Source organism: Leishmania infantum, chromosome 11 (genome assembly GCF_000002875.2).
Source record: "Leishmania infantum JPCM5 genome chromosome 11".
Taxonomy (NCBI): domain Eukaryota; phylum Euglenozoa; class Kinetoplastea; order Trypanosomatida; family Trypanosomatidae; genus Leishmania; species Leishmania infantum.
The window spans coordinates 227325-244216 of record NC_009395.2 but is presented as its reverse complement, the minus strand read 5'-3'; the positions used below and the strand labels follow the sequence as shown (position 1 = coordinate 244216).

General features: G+C 56.0%; 3 protein-coding genes across 3 annotated transcripts; all 3 read right to left on the bottom strand.

Annotated features, from left to right (window-relative positions):
• Positions 1-1137: 1137 nt before the first annotated feature.
• LINJ_11_0640 (metallo-peptidase, Clan MF, Family M17) lies at positions 1138-2745 on the bottom strand (the record flags this gene model as incomplete). Its single annotated transcript, XM_001463827.1, has 1 exon — positions 1138-2745. One exon carries the CDS (start codon positions 2743-2745, stop codon positions 1138-1140), a length of 1608 nt encoding a protein of 535 aa, XP_001463864.1.
• Positions 2746-5122: 2377 nt separating this feature from the next.
• On the bottom strand, positions 5123-5977 carry LINJ_11_0630 (metallo-peptidase, Clan MF, Family M17; the record flags this gene model as incomplete). Its single annotated transcript, XM_001463826.1, has 1 exon — positions 5123-5977. The coding sequence occupies one exon, from the start codon at positions 5975-5977 to the stop codon at positions 5123-5125; it is 855 nt and encodes a 284-aa protein (XP_001463863.1).
• Positions 5978-10237: 4260 nt separating this feature from the next.
• On the bottom strand, positions 10238-13453 carry LINJ_11_0620 (conserved hypothetical protein; the record flags this gene model as incomplete). The annotated part of the gene is made up of 1 exon (XM_003392206.1): positions 10238-13453. One exon carries the CDS (start codon positions 13451-13453, stop codon positions 10238-10240), a length of 3216 nt encoding a protein of 1071 aa, XP_003392254.1.
• Between the last annotated feature and the right edge of the window lie 3439 nt (positions 13454-16892).

Below are 16892 nucleotides of genomic sequence, written 5' to 3'. Positions count from 1 at the left end.
CTGTATGTATGCGCCGTGCGTGTACACACCAATGAGGCCTGCGCTGCGAAGAACGGAGCAGGGGTAAGGGCCGGCCGCCAACAGACCCAGTCCCGTTTCCTTAGCAGCTAACCATGTGCGTCTCTCGCTCTCCCTCTCCTTCATCCTTGCTTGTTTCGATAATCGCTCAAGACACCACTAAAGAGAAAAACACACAAAACAAAAGGAAGGGGAAGCAAACGCACACGCATACAGAAAAGAAAAAAAACACAAAAAAGATGTGCGCGTCTAGACGGGGAGATATATATATATATATGTATACGTCTATGCTTCTCTGTGTGTGTGCGTCTGTGTGCAAGACAGCAACACGAGCCGAATCCCTTCAGAAAGAGAAGGAAAAGAACACGTCGCCTCGCCGGCTTTTCTCTTTGCTCTTGCCTCGAATACTCCTCCTCTGCTCTTCACGGCTTGGCGCACACAATCAAGCAAGCCGCACCGCTCTCCAACGCCTCTGTCTCCTCCTCCCTCTCCCTCCCTCACTTCCTCAGCACGCTGCGCTGTTGCTTGTCCGTGGCCATCCGCCCGACACCTGCGTGAAGGCAAGAGAGGAAGGCTACCGTGCAAATAACCGTACACGGTAAAACGTCGATGAGCGGGTCGGAACACAGAGAAGCGACAGCCAACGTGCATCGGCCACAATGCCCGGGCGTGGGTCTACGGCTCGCTTGATTGGCCAAAAACGACGCTTTCTTTTTCAGAACAAACATTAACTAGAAAGAGCATACACAAGAATGAAAAAAAAGACACAAAAAAAAACACTCAAGGAAGGGGAAAACACACGAAAAAGTGCTCCAGACAGCGCCCCCAACCGGCCTGCTTAGCGGATGAGCACTGTGCCGGCGAGCTGCCGGCGCACGGGTGGCCCTACGCATGCTGAAGCGTACAAAGGGACACGAAGGAAAAAGTAAAATTGAGAGAAGTGAACCCAGAGAAACACCAGTGGCGGGGTGCGACACGCGCGCGCCGGGCCAAGTTAGAGTAGCGGGTACATCCTACAACCCACCTCCCTCTGCACGAAAACCAGCTTGCTTGCTTGTGTGTGTGTGTGTGTTTGTGTTGCGCCTCTTCGATCCTGCAACGCCGCGGTTTCAGCCATTGCTAGTGCTGGCGCAGAAACTCGAACACGAGAGTAACACCGTAGCCGGTGGCGCCGGCCGTGTTGGAGCTGGGGTAGGCCATATCAACGTGCACAAAGGGGCCCCTGAAGCGCTCGCTCAGGTGCTGCTCGACAAAGTACCCGCCGCAGCTCGAGCCGGCGCTGGATGGCGAGTTCGCAGTGTTGCGCATGTCGGCGCAAGGGCTTTTGTACACCTCCTCGTGGTACTCGGGGCAGTACAGCACTGGGTAGCACAGGTCGCCGGACCGCAGGCCCGCATTGATCATGTCCTTTTCCGCCTCGGCATCGCTGGCGTAAACGCCGGCGTGCTTCGAGCCCGTCGCCACACCCTGCGCACCCGTCAGCGTCGCCATGTCGATCAGCACATCCGGGACGAAGTCCTGCTCGCCCGTCGCGTAGCACACGCCGTCGCCCAGCACGATGCGGCCCTCCGCATCCGTGTTCATCACCTCCACCGACTTGCCCGACTTCATCACCACAACGTCGTCGTTGCGGTACGAGTGGGGGCCGATCGCGTTCTCTGCCAAGCACAGCGTCACGCTGATGTTGGCGATGTGGCTGAAGTGAGTCCTCTGCATCTTCATGCTGCGCACCACCGCGATGAAGGCGCAGAACACGCCAGCCGAGCCGCCCATATCCGTCTTCATGTTCGTCATGTGCGCCGCTGGCTTCAGCGCAAGGCCGCCACAGTCGTACACGATACCCTTGCCAACCATCGCAATATTCTTGGCGCCCTCAGCGGCGTTCGGGTTCCTGTAGCGCAGCGTCACCAGGTGCGGCGGGTACTGCGCACACTTGCCGACAGCGTAGATGCCGCCATAGCCCTTCTCGCGCAGCTCCTCACCCTTGAGCACAGTCATATCCACACCGAGCTCAGCGGCGTAAGCAGCAGCGATCTCAGCGTACACGACAGTGTCCAGCATGCACGGCGGCGTGTCCACCAGGCGCTGGCACAGCTGCACAGACGTGCAGATCGCCTCCAGCTCCGCCACGCACACGGACTTTCCGCGCACCAGCTCCTGTGTGAACGCAGCGCGTGACGACATCACGACATTCAACGTTACTGCCTGCTTCATGTACGCCTTCGTCGCCTGCCTAGCCTTCGCGGTGTACGAGTGGGGCGCAGCACGCGCAACAGCGTTCGCGACCGCCGTCTCGGAGCCAGCAGGCGCGCGCACGTACACGTCAAGCACCTCGCCTTCTTCGACGCTCCCGCACGCAGCAGCGACGGCCTCCGACATGCTGTCCGCGCGGTAAGGGCAGTTTGTGCGCGACCTGGTTGCCGGCAGCGCCGTCACCGTCACTTCCGTGTAGCCCTTGCGCCCCGGAACCTCCGCAAGCGTCTTCACCGTCGCACCAGCCTTGACGCGCTGTAGCGCCTCCGCGACAGCCGGGCAGTAGAACAGCACGGACTTGAGAGAGCTTTCGCGCAGCTGCTCCAGCGCGCCCACCAGAAGCACGTGCGGCGCAACACATGATACCTTCGAGATGTCCGTGAACGTCACATTCGACCTGAAGTTCGTGCACGTCTGCACGTACGCCGACACCGCCGTCTCCTCCACCACCGAATTGGAACGCGGGCGCTTCATCACGGGCGTGTCTGATCAAGATACGGAGAGAACGTGAGGGGCAGCGATGCGAAACGAAAGCGAAAGCAGGGGTGCGGGGGTGGGGGGAGGGGGGAGGGGCCCAGAGTGAAACCGGCGGTGATGAAAGACAAAATGTGGCGTACGCGAAACACTAAAAGAAAAAAAAACACACACACAACAACAGATTCGGGAGTGGAAGGCACTTTACGTCGGTAGTGCAGATGCACACGCACACACACACACACGAGGATTGATTTATAGATAGAGAACAAGTAAGAACGATAAGCGAATGCAACACAGAAGCAACCGTGTCAATGAAGAAAGGAGGAGGAGGATGAGGAGGGGGTGCGACGATCAGGAAGCTGATGAGCAACTCCGAAGAACGAAATCGCGAGGTGTGCAGGCGTGGTTCGTGCGCTCGTGTGAAAGGCAGAGACAGTGTGGAAAGTTGTTCGATGGAAAACAAGGAAAAAGAATAGGCGAAAGAGGAGACACAAAGAGATGGGAAGAGAGAGGGGGTCCGGCACAAGTAAGTATGCCTCTCACGTGGCAAACAGCTTTTTTTAGCCCGCAAACGTGAGCCGAGGGGCAGCGTGTTTCGGGGGAAGGGGTTGGGGAGAGGGGTGCGCCTATCACGGTGAAAGAGCTGTAAGTTCCAGAGAGGTAGAAGAGACGAAGAGTCTCTCTATTCCTATTCGCCACCACCACCTCAAGCCACACACCGTAGATTCCTTCCACCGCCCCATTGCCTGGACTTCAAGCCCAACCCTCGCTCGCCACCGGGGGGCGTCGGGGGCAGCCACAGCGCGAAATGAAATCGCGTGCGCGTGCAGGCGATTTTGTCGGCTATTTTTTTACTCCTTTCCGTCAAGGACGACAGTGTGTGGCACGATCGCTCTCTCTCTCCAACTCTTCCCCCCCCCCGGCCCTCTCCCTCCTGTGCACTGCCGGCACCGCTTACAGCTACGATGGAGGTCGTGATAAAGTGAATAACGCCGTGGAGGCGAAGAAGCTGGGGTCGTCATCCGCAATGCCTTCCCGTCCCTCTGTGACGCCCCTCCTCTCTCTACATCCGCCAGGCTGCCGAGGTCGGTGGAAAGAAGAGACGACTTGCAGACGAAGGCGAAGTCAACACAGACGCGAACGCGCGAGGGAGAAGAGGGAGACCAAGCACAAAAGAGGAGGCGTGTATAGCAGTGAAAGGAAGAGGGTTCGAGGGCACATGCACACTCGCGCCACCAATGCACGTGCGCACGCACGCACAGGTAAACAGCATTGCAAGAGAGAGACAGCAGGAGACGCTAAAAAAGAAAGCCGCCAAAGGCAACCAGCCGCACAGGAAGGCACGGTCAGCCAGCAATGAACCCTTTCCGCCCCTTCTCAGCAGTGTCGCACCGAGTCGCTTAACGAAACGACCTTTGGTTCTGCATCCTTGTCGCGCGTCACCGCTATCGCCCAAAGTCCGCGCATAGGCTGGGCACGCACGCACACATACACACGCGTAGAGAGGGAAACGCGCCCATAGGATTCGACGCACAAAGCCGGTGCGTCCCTGAGACCCGATGAAGAGAGTGACAGAGGGAGAAGGCATATAAGGAAGCAACAAGTCAGAGGGGACCCCCCATGCGAGCTACAACAACGCACCACAACTCGGAGCCAGAGCAGCAACCCTCAGCGCCTACGCACTCGGGAAAGCGAAAAGACACGCCGACGACCTCACACCAGTTTGTAGGGGGCGAGAGAATACGAAAGGGCGGCAGAAGATCGAGCAGAAAAGGCTGAAAAATGATGGCGGCGCCGGCCCGCCAGAGAACGCGTCATCGGGGACTACGAAGTGGAAAGATGCACACACACACACACATGTGCACGTATGTGTACATGCAAACGCGCCACTCGCCGCGCTGTCGGAGGGAGCGAGTAGGATAGAGAAAGCGTGCGCCTGGCATACCTAAAGCAGACCCACATAAACACAGGGAGAGCATACCGCACAGCGGCGCGAGAAGAAACTCTGCGACCCAGTTGCGATGGGGGTGTATCGAGCGGCACGACGGCACGCCTTCACGCAATCGCTTTTTCAGCGATGCTTCGCCGCAGCACAGCACGTCTCGTCTTCATGCTGTGCATCGGCAGCCAAGATGCGCTCAGCCGCACTTCCTCTGCCGCTCGACTGCCACCTGCGGACTTTGGCACTTTCCTTTTGCTTCCACACCACTCACTTCGTTCCCCCGCAGACCTCCGGAGTGCGCCCCCTAAAACCAGAGATCCTTTCGGCCACCTCGACTATTCTTGTTTTCTCCTTCCCACCCCCTCCCCCCTCTTCATGCCCTTCACACCAGAAATGGGCTGCCTCCGTGCGTGCTGCGCACGTCCTGCATCATCAGGGACTCATCATCACTACGTCCGCCGCAGTCATGTTGGAGCTGGGGTAGGCCATATCAACGTGCACAAAGGGGCCCCTGAAGCGCTCGCTCAGGTGCTGCTCGACAAAGTACCCGCCGCAGCTCGAGCCGGCGCTGGATGGCGAGTTCGCAGTGTTGCGCATGTCGGCGCAAGGGCTTTTGTACACCTCCTCGTGGTACTCGGGGCAGTACAGCACTGGGTAGCACAGGTCGCCGGACCGCAGGCCCGCATTGATCATGTCCTTTTCCGCCTCGGCATCGCTGGCGTAAACGCCGGCGTGCTTCGAGCCCGTCGCCACACCCTGCGCACCCGTCAGCGTCGCCATGTCGATCAGCACATCCGGGACGAAGTCCTGCTCGCCCGTCGCGTAGCACACGCCGTCGCCCAGCACGATGCGGCCCTCCGCATCCGTGTTCATCACCTCCACCGACTTGCCCGACTTCATCACCACAACGTCGTCGTTGCGGTACGAGTGGGGGCCGATCGCGTTCTCTGCCAAGCACAGCGTCACGCTGATGTTGGCGATGTGGCTGAAGTGAGTCCTCTGCATCTTCATGCTGCGCACCACCGCGATGAAGGCGCAGAACACGCCAGCCGAGCCGCCCATATCCGTCTTCATGTTCGTCATGTGCGCCGCTGGCTTCAGCGCAAGGCCGCCACAGTCGTACACGATACCCTTGCCAACCATCGCAATATTCTTGGCGCCCTCAGCGGCGTTCGGGTTCCTGTAGCGCAGCGTCACCAGGTGCGGCGGGTACTGCGCACACTTGCCGACAGCGTAGATGCCGCCATAGCCCTTCTCGCGCAGCTCCTCACCCTTGAGCACAGTCATATCCACACCGAGCTCAGCGGTGTGCGGGTCTGTGTACTGTCATGAAGCGATGTTGTGGTGTGCCCGTGAGAAATGCGTGTTTTGCAATTTGGCATGCAACAGAAGGAGGGGTGCGTCGGCTCGTGAAGACGCCCACACAAGCACATGGGCGCATACGTGTGTGTAAGGGTGAACGGTCAAACGTTGCAAGTCTAATAGAGAGCACCGGCGCGATTGCCGGAGACAGCAGGCGATGGACGAGGAGGCGCGAGAAGCGGAAAGTTGGGCCGCTGGCGAAAAGTCGGAGGTGGAGAGAAAGCAGAACCAGACGACTTGTGAAGTCAGAAGAGGTGCCTCATACACGGCACGCCGCCGAGCGTGACGGAGCTGAAAGCATGGATGGCTCAGTAGCATATGCGCGCATCCGTCGGCGTCTGTTTGCGCCCGATATACCGTACGCGTGACTTTCCACTTCTCAACGGCATGGAACAAAGACGATGAAGCGTATATGCGAGACATCTGAAGCAAACTGACGTGCCGGCAAGCTCGCACCCTCAGCCGAGGAACGGAGGGAAGCGCCGCTCTCTGTCATGGAATGGGTGTGCTCCCACGCGGTTCGACGGGTGTGACGCAGAGACAGGGTAGGGAGAGAAACTTGAGTAGAGGGGACAGGGTACGAGTTGGGCCCGCCACCGACACCACGGCACTCCCACTCCTATTTAGCGAATTAACCTTGTATGTGTATGCGTTTCTGTTGCCCTGTCCTTATCAGGAGTGAGTGGCCTTTGTGGCACATTCAGAGCTGCCCTTCCCTCCCGCGTATCCGTCGAACATTGAGAGAGGCAGGGACGGTGGGGAGAGGATCCTCAAAAAAAAAAAGAAAAAAATAAAAACAAGCCAGACGAAAATACGCTCGGTATGGAGAAGGGAAAGGAAGAAAGAGGATGAGGCATTGCAACACACACACACGCACACACCAGAGTCAAGGACAGGGAAAAAAGGGAGAGGGGGCCGTCGCCGTCCGCAAAGACTACACCACACAGGCAAACGTGCAAGGGGTGAAAGAGGAGAAGGGATAACCGAGGGAGCGGTGGATCGGAAAGCGAAACACGAAAGAACGAGAGCGCATCATGGAGGTTACAGACATAAGGGGTGTGCCCCTCCGACGGCTCCGCTTGATTCCGTCTTTTCCTTAGGCTTTCGGGGAAGAGGGGTGTTCGAAAGGAAGGGATCTGGATGGGAGGAGGCGCTGACGAAGAAAGATAAAGGGGTAGAGGGGTAGGACACCGACGTAGGTGTACTCGTAGGGGGTGGGGAGCGGGCATGGGAGCGATGCTCCAGCATACACGTCATGAGCGGGTCGGAGGCAGTGGGAGTGGGGGAGGGGTCCAAAGAACGCAGAAACACAGAAAAAAGGCGAAAACCGGAAGAGAAAATGGAAGAAAACAGCGCCACAGCTGATGGAGGGTGGCGTACGACGGAGAACAGAAGAACCCGTCGCAAGAGTGTAAAGAGCGCGCGCAGACTTGGCGCGCAGATACAAGTGATATCAGCAAGGGGAACCAACACAAGAGGTGTTGGGGTGAGTATGGAACAAAACAAAAGTGCAAGAGAGAGAGAGAGACAACAACGACAACAAAGGCCGCTGTCAGCAGCCCTTCGCTCCACACGCACAAAAACGCACACCGCCCGCGTCCGCGTCAGCCCATGCGCGCCCACGTAGAAGATACACATCAAAGGAAAAGTCAACCATTCATCAAACCAAAAGACGAAAAGAAAGGGAGGGGCAGCGAAGATGAGCGAATAGGGCGTGGGAGATCCAAGACCAAGAGACAACGCGGAATGCCAAAAAGGAGCGAGAGGACGTGTCACAGCTACATGGGAGGAAGGGAGAGGGGGGAGGGGGGAATCAAACATGGAAACAGAAGACAGTGCGGTGGCCTCCGGCTGCCGCGAAGAAAGGCAAAGAGACACCGAGAGCACGTAACTGACGAAGGAAAGGAGTCGCTCCCTCACCTTCCGCTTATACTTTTCGTGGCTCCGGTGTCTCTCTCTGCCCACGCTGGACGAGCAACCATGTGAAAGCGGCGTATTTCGTTTCCTTCTTTGGGTGAAACCTGAATGCACCCGGCACACAAGGGAACAACGTCAGGACAGCATAAAGCACACACACACACACACAACGAAGCGCAACACAGCAACACGGGGACCTTCGTGATTTTCGACAAGGCGTGAGTAGTTTCTGTGCGTGGTTCAGGGCACACAAAAAGGGGGAGAGGAAGCAAAACAGGCAGCATGCACAGAACGAGACAGCAGCAAAGATGGCCAACATCACCAATCACAGCATCGGTATAAAAAAAACGAAAAAGCACACATGTCGCCTCTCGTCCTCTCAGAAAGACGCCTAGGCGAAGACACAAACACAAGCACACTGAGCAGGCATTTCGATGTGCATTCCCTCTGGCGACACGTGACGCGCTGAAGCGCGCATGGAGAAACAGAAGATTCGGAGAAAAAAAAAGTGAAGTAGATAAAAGTGGAGGGGATGGGGCAGAGATCAAACAAAAAAAAAGTAGGAAAAAGGGGGTGGAAGCACGGCGGCGTCACCGAAGATGCGCAGCGGGCTAAATAAGACGGGAAGAAAACGTAAACGGAGCAGGGACGAGTGAGAGAATGGAAGAGGATGCGGTGGCCACGCTGAGCGACGTCGTGCTTGTCTCTCCTTCTCTCCCCCTCCCTCTGATGGTGTATATGCTGAGGAGGTGATCCGAGAAGAGAATGGGCACACACCTACATGCACACAAACACATAGAAAAGACGAGAGGGCTATACAACGAAGGAAGAGGCACAAATAAAGTGCGAATGCCACGAGAGAGCATGCACGCACACAGTCCTTAGTTTGGAGACCTCAACGTAGCTTCGAAAGGATGCTTGCATGCATAAGCCAACATAAACGAGTGCAAAACAATGCAACGTTCCCTTTTCGCGGTGCTTTTCTTGTCTTTTTTCATGTGTGTTCCTGGGTAAAGGTAAAACGATGGAGAAGGTGGGCGTTGGGTGAGCATTAAGCGCTGAACACCCCCACACACCTATATGCATACGCACACTGTCATATATAGGCATCTATATACATTTATATATATATATACATATACATAGGCACGTACATGTACGCACGCGCACCCAGCATACATGTACACACACACACACCTACATGCACATCCATCTACTATATATATATCAGATGCGCACGAAGTATACATGTGTATTCACGCACTTCAAGCCCGGAAAGCCGCGAGGCAGTTGATTCGGCGGAGGGGGGGGGGGGGGCAAAGCACCCGTACAGAAAGAGACGCGCTAGCCCGTGCGTCATCAGGATCACGCCGTCGAGGCGCTGGCGCGCTTGCGCATGCGGTGAAGGAAGTTCAAGCGGGTGAAAGAAAAAGAGAAGACGTACACTGAGAAGAAGCCAGAGAGAGGCAAGTTGCCCCATCTCATCACCCACTCTCGGCTTTCTCCGGTATTCAGCTGCAACAAGCCAAGGACAAGCACATGCATAACGAACCAAAGCAGTATCGCATGCACGCATGCACTTCAGCTCCAAGCAGCATGAGCCTCATCATCCATCCTTTACCGATACTCACACGAGAAAAGAGAGATATGAACAGTAATACATGCATAAGACCGGTGCTTGCCAGCTCTTAAAGGGAATATCTATATACATATATATATATATGTGTATATATGCGCGTGTGTATACCAGAAACACGGAATGCCATCAAGGGCATAAGGCAGGAGGGAAGAAGAAAACCTTACAAAGAGCGGGAAGGAAAAGAAGAGCCCCGTCACGCCGAGACCAGCGTAAAGTTAAGACGACGGCAAGGGGGAGGGGGCAAGAGCTTTCAAGACGGAGAGGAAGAGGCGGGGGGTGCTGTGAACGAGGAGTTCGGAATCCGTACACAAAAGAGAATATAACTATATATATATATATAGTTATATATAACAAAGAGGATCGCGCAGTAACCTGAATACAAGCTGGGACGAGAAAGCTCAAAACCAAAGGAGGGGCAGGAGCTACCGTGTGATGTGTGTGTGTGTGTGTGTCGGGGGGAGGCGAGAGTAGGCACACAAGAAGAAAAAGAAGAAGCGCAGAAGGGCAGCACCGAGAGATGGACAATGAAAGAGCCGAAACAACGACATAGAGGCAAAAGAGGAGCCACGAGGGTTGGCGTGACACGCTCAGCGCTTGTGTGTCTGCGGGCGCACTTTTTACGGACTTCGCTACATGGCAAAGGATGGTGGCAGGAACTTTGGGTCCATGTGAATCACCTGCGCACTGCTGCCACTCGTGCTACCGCCAGCCCTGTAGCTACCACCCGCCAATACTGGCACCATGTGCGGTGACAACATCATCGCATGGCCATTGTTGGTCGGAAAAACCGGCGACCCGCCATGCAGCGATCGCACATCGCCAACGCTAGTGAGGAGAACGCTACCGCCAGCTGCAGAGGCGCCGCTGGCGGCCACGGCCTTGCCGCTCATGCTCGCGTTGGAGTGGCCATTGTGCGCCGACGACGACCCTTGCAGGCGGGAACGATGGCGATCCACGGCGGCGATCGGCACGAGCTCGTCGAAGCAGCGCGGTCCAGTGTTTTCAGGGACCAGCCCGCGATCCAGTGAGCGCGACAGCTCCACGACGAGCGGCATGCAGGGCAGCCCATCAGTCTGGAAATGCCTCGTCTGCTGCGGCAGGCGCCGAACACTTTCGCAGTACTCCTTCATGCGCACATACTGATCGATGTCGGCCGCGTACCAGAAGCCAAACCGATCCATCAGCACACGGCACCGCAACTTGTAGATCAACTCCCACACGTTGTTCGTCCGCACATGGGCGATGAAGGATGTTTCGGAACGGGTTTCGAAGCTCTGCACAAGACCAGCGTCACGCCCGCACGTCGCTTCTATCACGCGGTTCAGTAGGCCGACGCGGTCACGCAGTTCGCACGGAAACATTTGAATGAAAATGGGCAACACAGGCGCGTTCTCCAGCGAGGGCGTGTCACCTCTCAACGTGCAAGAGGACGCCTTCGCTCCATCGTGGCTCCTAAAACCGTCCAGTGATCGCCGACTTCCGTCCAGGTTGCACTCTGTGTTGCTATTCACGGACCGCGACGACCAGCCCGACCCGCTCAAGGACTGCACGAGAGTGCTGTTGCTGGCCGATCGGGTCCCCGTCACAATTGGCGCCGTCAGCGCGGGTGGGGCACTCTCGTTGTACGGGTAAAAGGGCAGCACGTTCATCATGGCACCGTGGACATTAACCTGCTTGCGCAGCATATCTGTGCTTGTCGCAGGCGCTACCGGCCGGATGCTAGGGCACTTCAGCCCAGCCATCTTGCTGCCTGGAGAGAAGGCCTCGGTGCTCATGGCGTGCGGCAGATGCGCTGCGGCTGCCGTGCCCAAGGGCGATGGCGTCCTGGCGTGCAGGGAGGCCGAGGCTGCCTGCTCGGCCGCTTTCGGCATACCCGCGCTAGGCACTTGTGAGGGGAAGTGCCCTGAGTACTGCTGCAGGGGCAGCGGCCGCGATGGCGAGTGGTTCGCTGGAGGATAGGTGTGCAGGTACAGGTAGTGCGAGCTCGGCGAAGATATCTCTGGTGCAGAAGCTTGTGTCATGCTGACGGAGCACGAGTGGCCAGAGACGCTGGAGGGGGGCGATGTGTTCACCTGACGCCCCGCCGCCGTGGGCGGGAACCCCGCAAAAGCTGTCGGTGCTGTTACGTACAGCAGGGGGACGGCACTGGCACCGCTACCAGAAGCCACCGTTGTGGGGCTCGACAGCTGCATCGATGGGGACGGTACAGCGCCACTGCAGTGAGAAGATACATAACGAGGCGCGGCGGCTGTCTCGCTGGTAGAGAGAGTCTGAGCCGGCACCTGCATGGCGTAAAGGTGTTGCTGAGCTTGCGTCGAGTGGCCTGTAGACGAGTTTTCACTGGACGCAGGCACTAACATGATCAGATGTGCTGGGCCACCTGACGGGGGCGTGCCGCTGCCTGTGTGGTAGCCATTGGAAGCATTGAAGGATTGCGCTGGTGAAGTTGTGTAGACACCGCTGCCAGACCAAGCCGGACCTACAAACGTCGCCGCCCCTGATGTGGCCCCGACAGAGTACTGGCGCGAGTTCGACTGCGAATGAGCGTTTAATTGAAGTTGCTGTTGGCCGCTACTGGGGGCAGCCACTTCTTCGCCATTCGCAGCCCCAGCAGTGCTAGTCCACGTCTGCGCCAGCAACGGAGATGAAGTAAAAGGAGCTCGATGCTGCGGCGGCGGCAGCTGGAGGAGGACCATCCCCTGCGACGGCAACAGCGGTGTTTGGAAGTCCCCCGAAGACGCCTGAAGCTGCGCGTGCGCGCTGCCTTTCAATTGGTTGACCCCGGTCGGTGCGTCCTGCACGGTGCCAGCACCGGCGGCGCTGGCGGACGAATACGCCCGATACTCGTCCGAGCCAGTCGTGGCAGTGCTGAGTGGTTGGAACGTGCTCAAAGGCGGCGGCGCCGGTGCAACCGGCGCACTCGATGCCGCCGCCCCCATGGCCGCTCGAGACCCCGGTGCTGCCGACAGGCCGTCAAAGCTGCCTGCCTTCACGTGCAGAGAAGCCGACTGCTGCAGGCGTTGCAGCGAAGAGCTGCGAGACGTATCGCACGACCTGCCCAACTCCTCCAGCTTGCCGCTCCCGTTGCTATCGTTGCCACCAGTGCCGTCGCACAGCTGCTTGACAAACTCTACCTGAACATGCATCGCATGTTCGTAGTAGTCTTCGCCGGTGAAGGAGGGAGGCACCGTCGGCAGGATAACGGAGGTGTACCCGGTAATGTGCTCCTCTGGAGCGGGCGTCAATGGCGACAGTAACGAGGAAGATCTCGACGACAGCGACGCTGAGAAGAATGAAGCGCTCCCGTGCACGTGTGCTTGACGCGATGGTCGCGACCGCTCATCGCCGCAAGCCTCCCCGTGGTTGTTGCTGTAGGAGATGGCACAGCTTAGATTTTCCCCTTCCGCCTGGTTCGCCGACGACGCGTTCAATGGCATCGGAAAACTGCCGTGGGCGCTCACAAGGTGGGGATCGGTGGCGGCAGAAGCTTTCGTGTCGAGCGCGTGCACAAAGGAAGACGCGGTGTACTGATTCACTGTGCGGAACTCCTTGGAGAAGCTCTGGGAAATAAACGACGGGTGTCGCTGTTGCAACGGCAATGCGGAGAACTGCTGTGGAGCCTCACCGCCTGCAGAATCCGAAAAGGGGAAGGGACCGTCCATGCTGGGCATAAAAGGAATCGATCTTGTCTGCACAGGAGTCGGCAGGCGTCTGAAGGCCTGCGAGGGTGCCTGTTGCTGCTGCTGCTGCTCACTCTTAGTCACTTCGGGGACGTCTGAAGAACTGAAAACGGCCCACGGCAACAACGTCGCAGTGAAGTCGCTGCTGCTCAGCAGGTTGTCCATGTCGTCGGCCAGAATGTTCCGTGAAAGCCCCGAACCCCGGGGAAGCCGCGCAGTGGCGAGCGAAGCGAAGCTCTGAGCGCCGGGAAGGGCGGCAGCAGCTGGGGGTGTGCTGGTGGCGGTAGTAGCGCAGTTATGGGTGGAAAGAGGGGACGAAGACTGGAATTTGTACATAGCGCGCGGTGCACAACAAGCAGCACGAGAAAACACAAAACGAAAAAAAAAAGGATGCGTGAAAGGTGCGAAAACACGCTCACACTCACTCAGGCGCAGGGGGGTGAGGGGAGGTGCAACCAACGCTGCCAGCGGGGACAGCGATATGCAGAAGCAAGAGCAGCCGGCGGTGCACAAGAACGCGCGCACGAAACCGGTACCGCGATGTAGAAGCTTCAAACTAAAAAATGGTGTATAAAAGTCAAGCGATCAAGGACAATACGACTGAAAAAAAGAAGAGAGGGGATGGGGGAAGAAAATCGTTCAATGAACCGACGCAGCCACTGATTATGTTGCTTTCGTGGCGTTGAAGAAAGAGAAGGAGGGCACTTCCACACACACACACACGCAACGTGACGCGACGCTAGAGTCGTAATCGAAAGGAGAAAAAAAAAGATCGTAAAAGGGGAAGCAACGACAAAAAAAAAGTACACGTAAGGAAATAAGAGAGAGACCCGATGACAGGAGAACCAATGCAGAGCGACCAAACCTCAAGAATAAAAAACAAAAGGCGCCAAGATGCACGTATGGAATAATGTATCCTTGTACGGAGAGAGCGAGGGACGAGTCTGTCAGCCGCAGAAATATAATCGAGAGCGAGACGCAAAGGCGACAAACACAAAAAAAAAGAAAAATAATTGCCTCGAGGTTTTCCCGAGTGTCGAGCCCGCGAAGCACACGAGAGGGCAACGAACAAGTCAAAGATGAGAAGCTATACGGCAAAAAGGGGGTCCCTTGCGTGTGTGTGTGTGTGTGTGTATTTATGTGTGTCGGTGTGTCTCTTCTATGTATGTATATATATATATATATATTCGTATGAGCCCCTCGAAGAGAGCGGAAGAAGCAAAAAACAAAGGAGCACACGCGCACGCACGCACACACAAGCAGAAAACAGTCGCGCACCGAAGGGAGCAGGAGCCCCACACGAGAAAAGGAAAAGGGTGAGGGGTCAACTCAAAGGAATATACAATTTTACGCAAACACTACCAGCAACAACCGAAAAAAAGATCGAGAGCGAGAGCACACGTAGACAAATATAAAGCGAGGGAGCCAAAAAAAAGAGGGAGAAAGGAATGAGCGCAACGAGAGGGAACAGCAGAGACACACGTAGCAACACACAGTCCTCTATGTGCTCCTCCGCTGTTGTCTTTGTGAATCCTGTTAGCTTGTGTGAAGGAAGGGGAGGAAGATGGGGGCCCGTTGCTGTTGTTGTTGCTGACTGCAAAGAACACTTGCTCGCCTCTTCACCGTCGCTGTTTTTTGTTTGCCCGAGTCCGTACAAAATTTGGGAGGGTTGCAGCGTGCTTACAGAGCCAAGGACACCGATTAAGCAGGCAAGAGGGTTGAAACCCTACTGGGTGCACCGGGTCGCAAGTTATTGTCACGCGAGCCCCCCGGGGCCGGGAGATGCAGGTGGCACAGGCCACAGATATGAAGGTAGAAGGCGAAAAGAAAAATAAGCAATGGGGGTAGACGAAAAAAAAAGGGAACAACGAAAAAAAATGTAAAACAGAGAAGAGCGCCGCTCAAGAAAATGGTGGGGTGGGATGAGAACAAGGCGAAGCCCAATTGTGAAAAAGACGGTAAAAAAGAATATCTTTCTGTTTTTTTTTTTTTTTTTTTGGGAGGGGTGGGGGTCACCACACGACGATCACTGTGAAGTACGACACCCAAGTATCAGAGGAGCGCAGAAGCCGCGTTCAGTTTTTCTTTGTTGTTTGTTTTCCCGTGGTCTGTTGTCGTGTGAGAGAGTCCGTCCTACTGAAGACAGCAACAAGTGGGGGACCCGAGAGAGCGAGAAGGGCGTGGGGGTAGAGTCGAACACGCACGAAGAAAGTGTGAACAAACAGAAAGGTTGTCAAAGAAAACTTGAAAAAGGTGAGGCGAAGATGTGACCAACAGAAAAACGCGCGTGGTGGAACAACAACAAAGGGGGAAACAAAAACGCCAAATAGATTTTCAAGCGCATACACACACACACAACAGAGAGACGAAAAGATGACGGGGACGGACGAGGGGAAGAGAGGCACGAGAAACGATAACGTGAACCCACAAAGACGAAATATGCAAAAAAAAATGTGCGGACGACCAAAGGGAAAACAAAATACGGAGAAGGAGCCGTCAACAAAGGAAAAAAAAAGAGCAGCGTCGATCTCACAACGGCAAGACGACGACGACACCCACGCAGTTTCACAACAAGTCGCGAAACAAGTCGAAAAAGGGGGACAGATACGCGGAGATTGGGAGATGGAAGGAGAGGAGCACGTGGGCAGGGACAAGCAAGCGCACAAGCAAACAAAAAAAAAAAGACGGCAGACAGAGAGAGAGGGAGGGGGACGGGCAAGAGAAAAAAACGGGTTCTGGTACGCACAAGCACACACACACACACGTGTAGCCCTTATAGGAGCGAAGAGATGAAAGACAACGGCAACAAAATCACAGAGAAAAGGAAGAGGACAGCGAGACAAAGCAAGAAAGGGAGAACAATGAATAGCGGGGGAGTGAGAGGCAGGAAGACAGAAAGACAGGAGATGAGGTGAAGAAAACCAAAAATCCAGAAAAAGGCGGATTACTCGTGCCCGCTTCGCCAAACGAAAACAGCAACTTCAGTGGTGATGTAGTACGCGCAATCACAAGCACAGACGCGCGCGGAGAGAACCGAAAAGAAGAGGAACGGCAAGGGGAAGTAGTTATCTTCCGATCCAAGAGAAAATCGGCAAACAGAAGCGTAAAAAAAAGAGTTTCTGCTGCCGTTGTGTGTTTGGGTGCGTCACGTTTTTTTTTTTCGTTGGTGATCCGCTAGACAAGTTCGGATAGATAAAACCTTGATAAAGATTATGGGGAAAGAGGGATGAGGAGGGAGGGAGGGGGCCGGCAACGTGTAAATCGCGCACAGACACGCAAGCTCAGGCAGAACGGAGAGAGAAATCAAGTAGAATAGGGCGAAAGGGAGACCAGAGGAAATGCACGTTGATCCGGACAAGGAGCGTACAAAGAAAAAGAGAGACGAGGTAGGTGATACACGGAGGTGGTTTTGGAGTGTGGAGAGGAGAACGTAAGAGGAGAAACGGAGCGGGAAAAGAGAGACGAGAGGAGGGAAGGGCAGCTCACATCCTTCACGAACGACGCGCGAAAACGGAAAATGGGTGAAAAAGAATTCGAGCAACACCAAATTGCTACACGCGCACGGCGAGACGGACAGAGAGACCGCGAGCAAGCAAGAATAGGC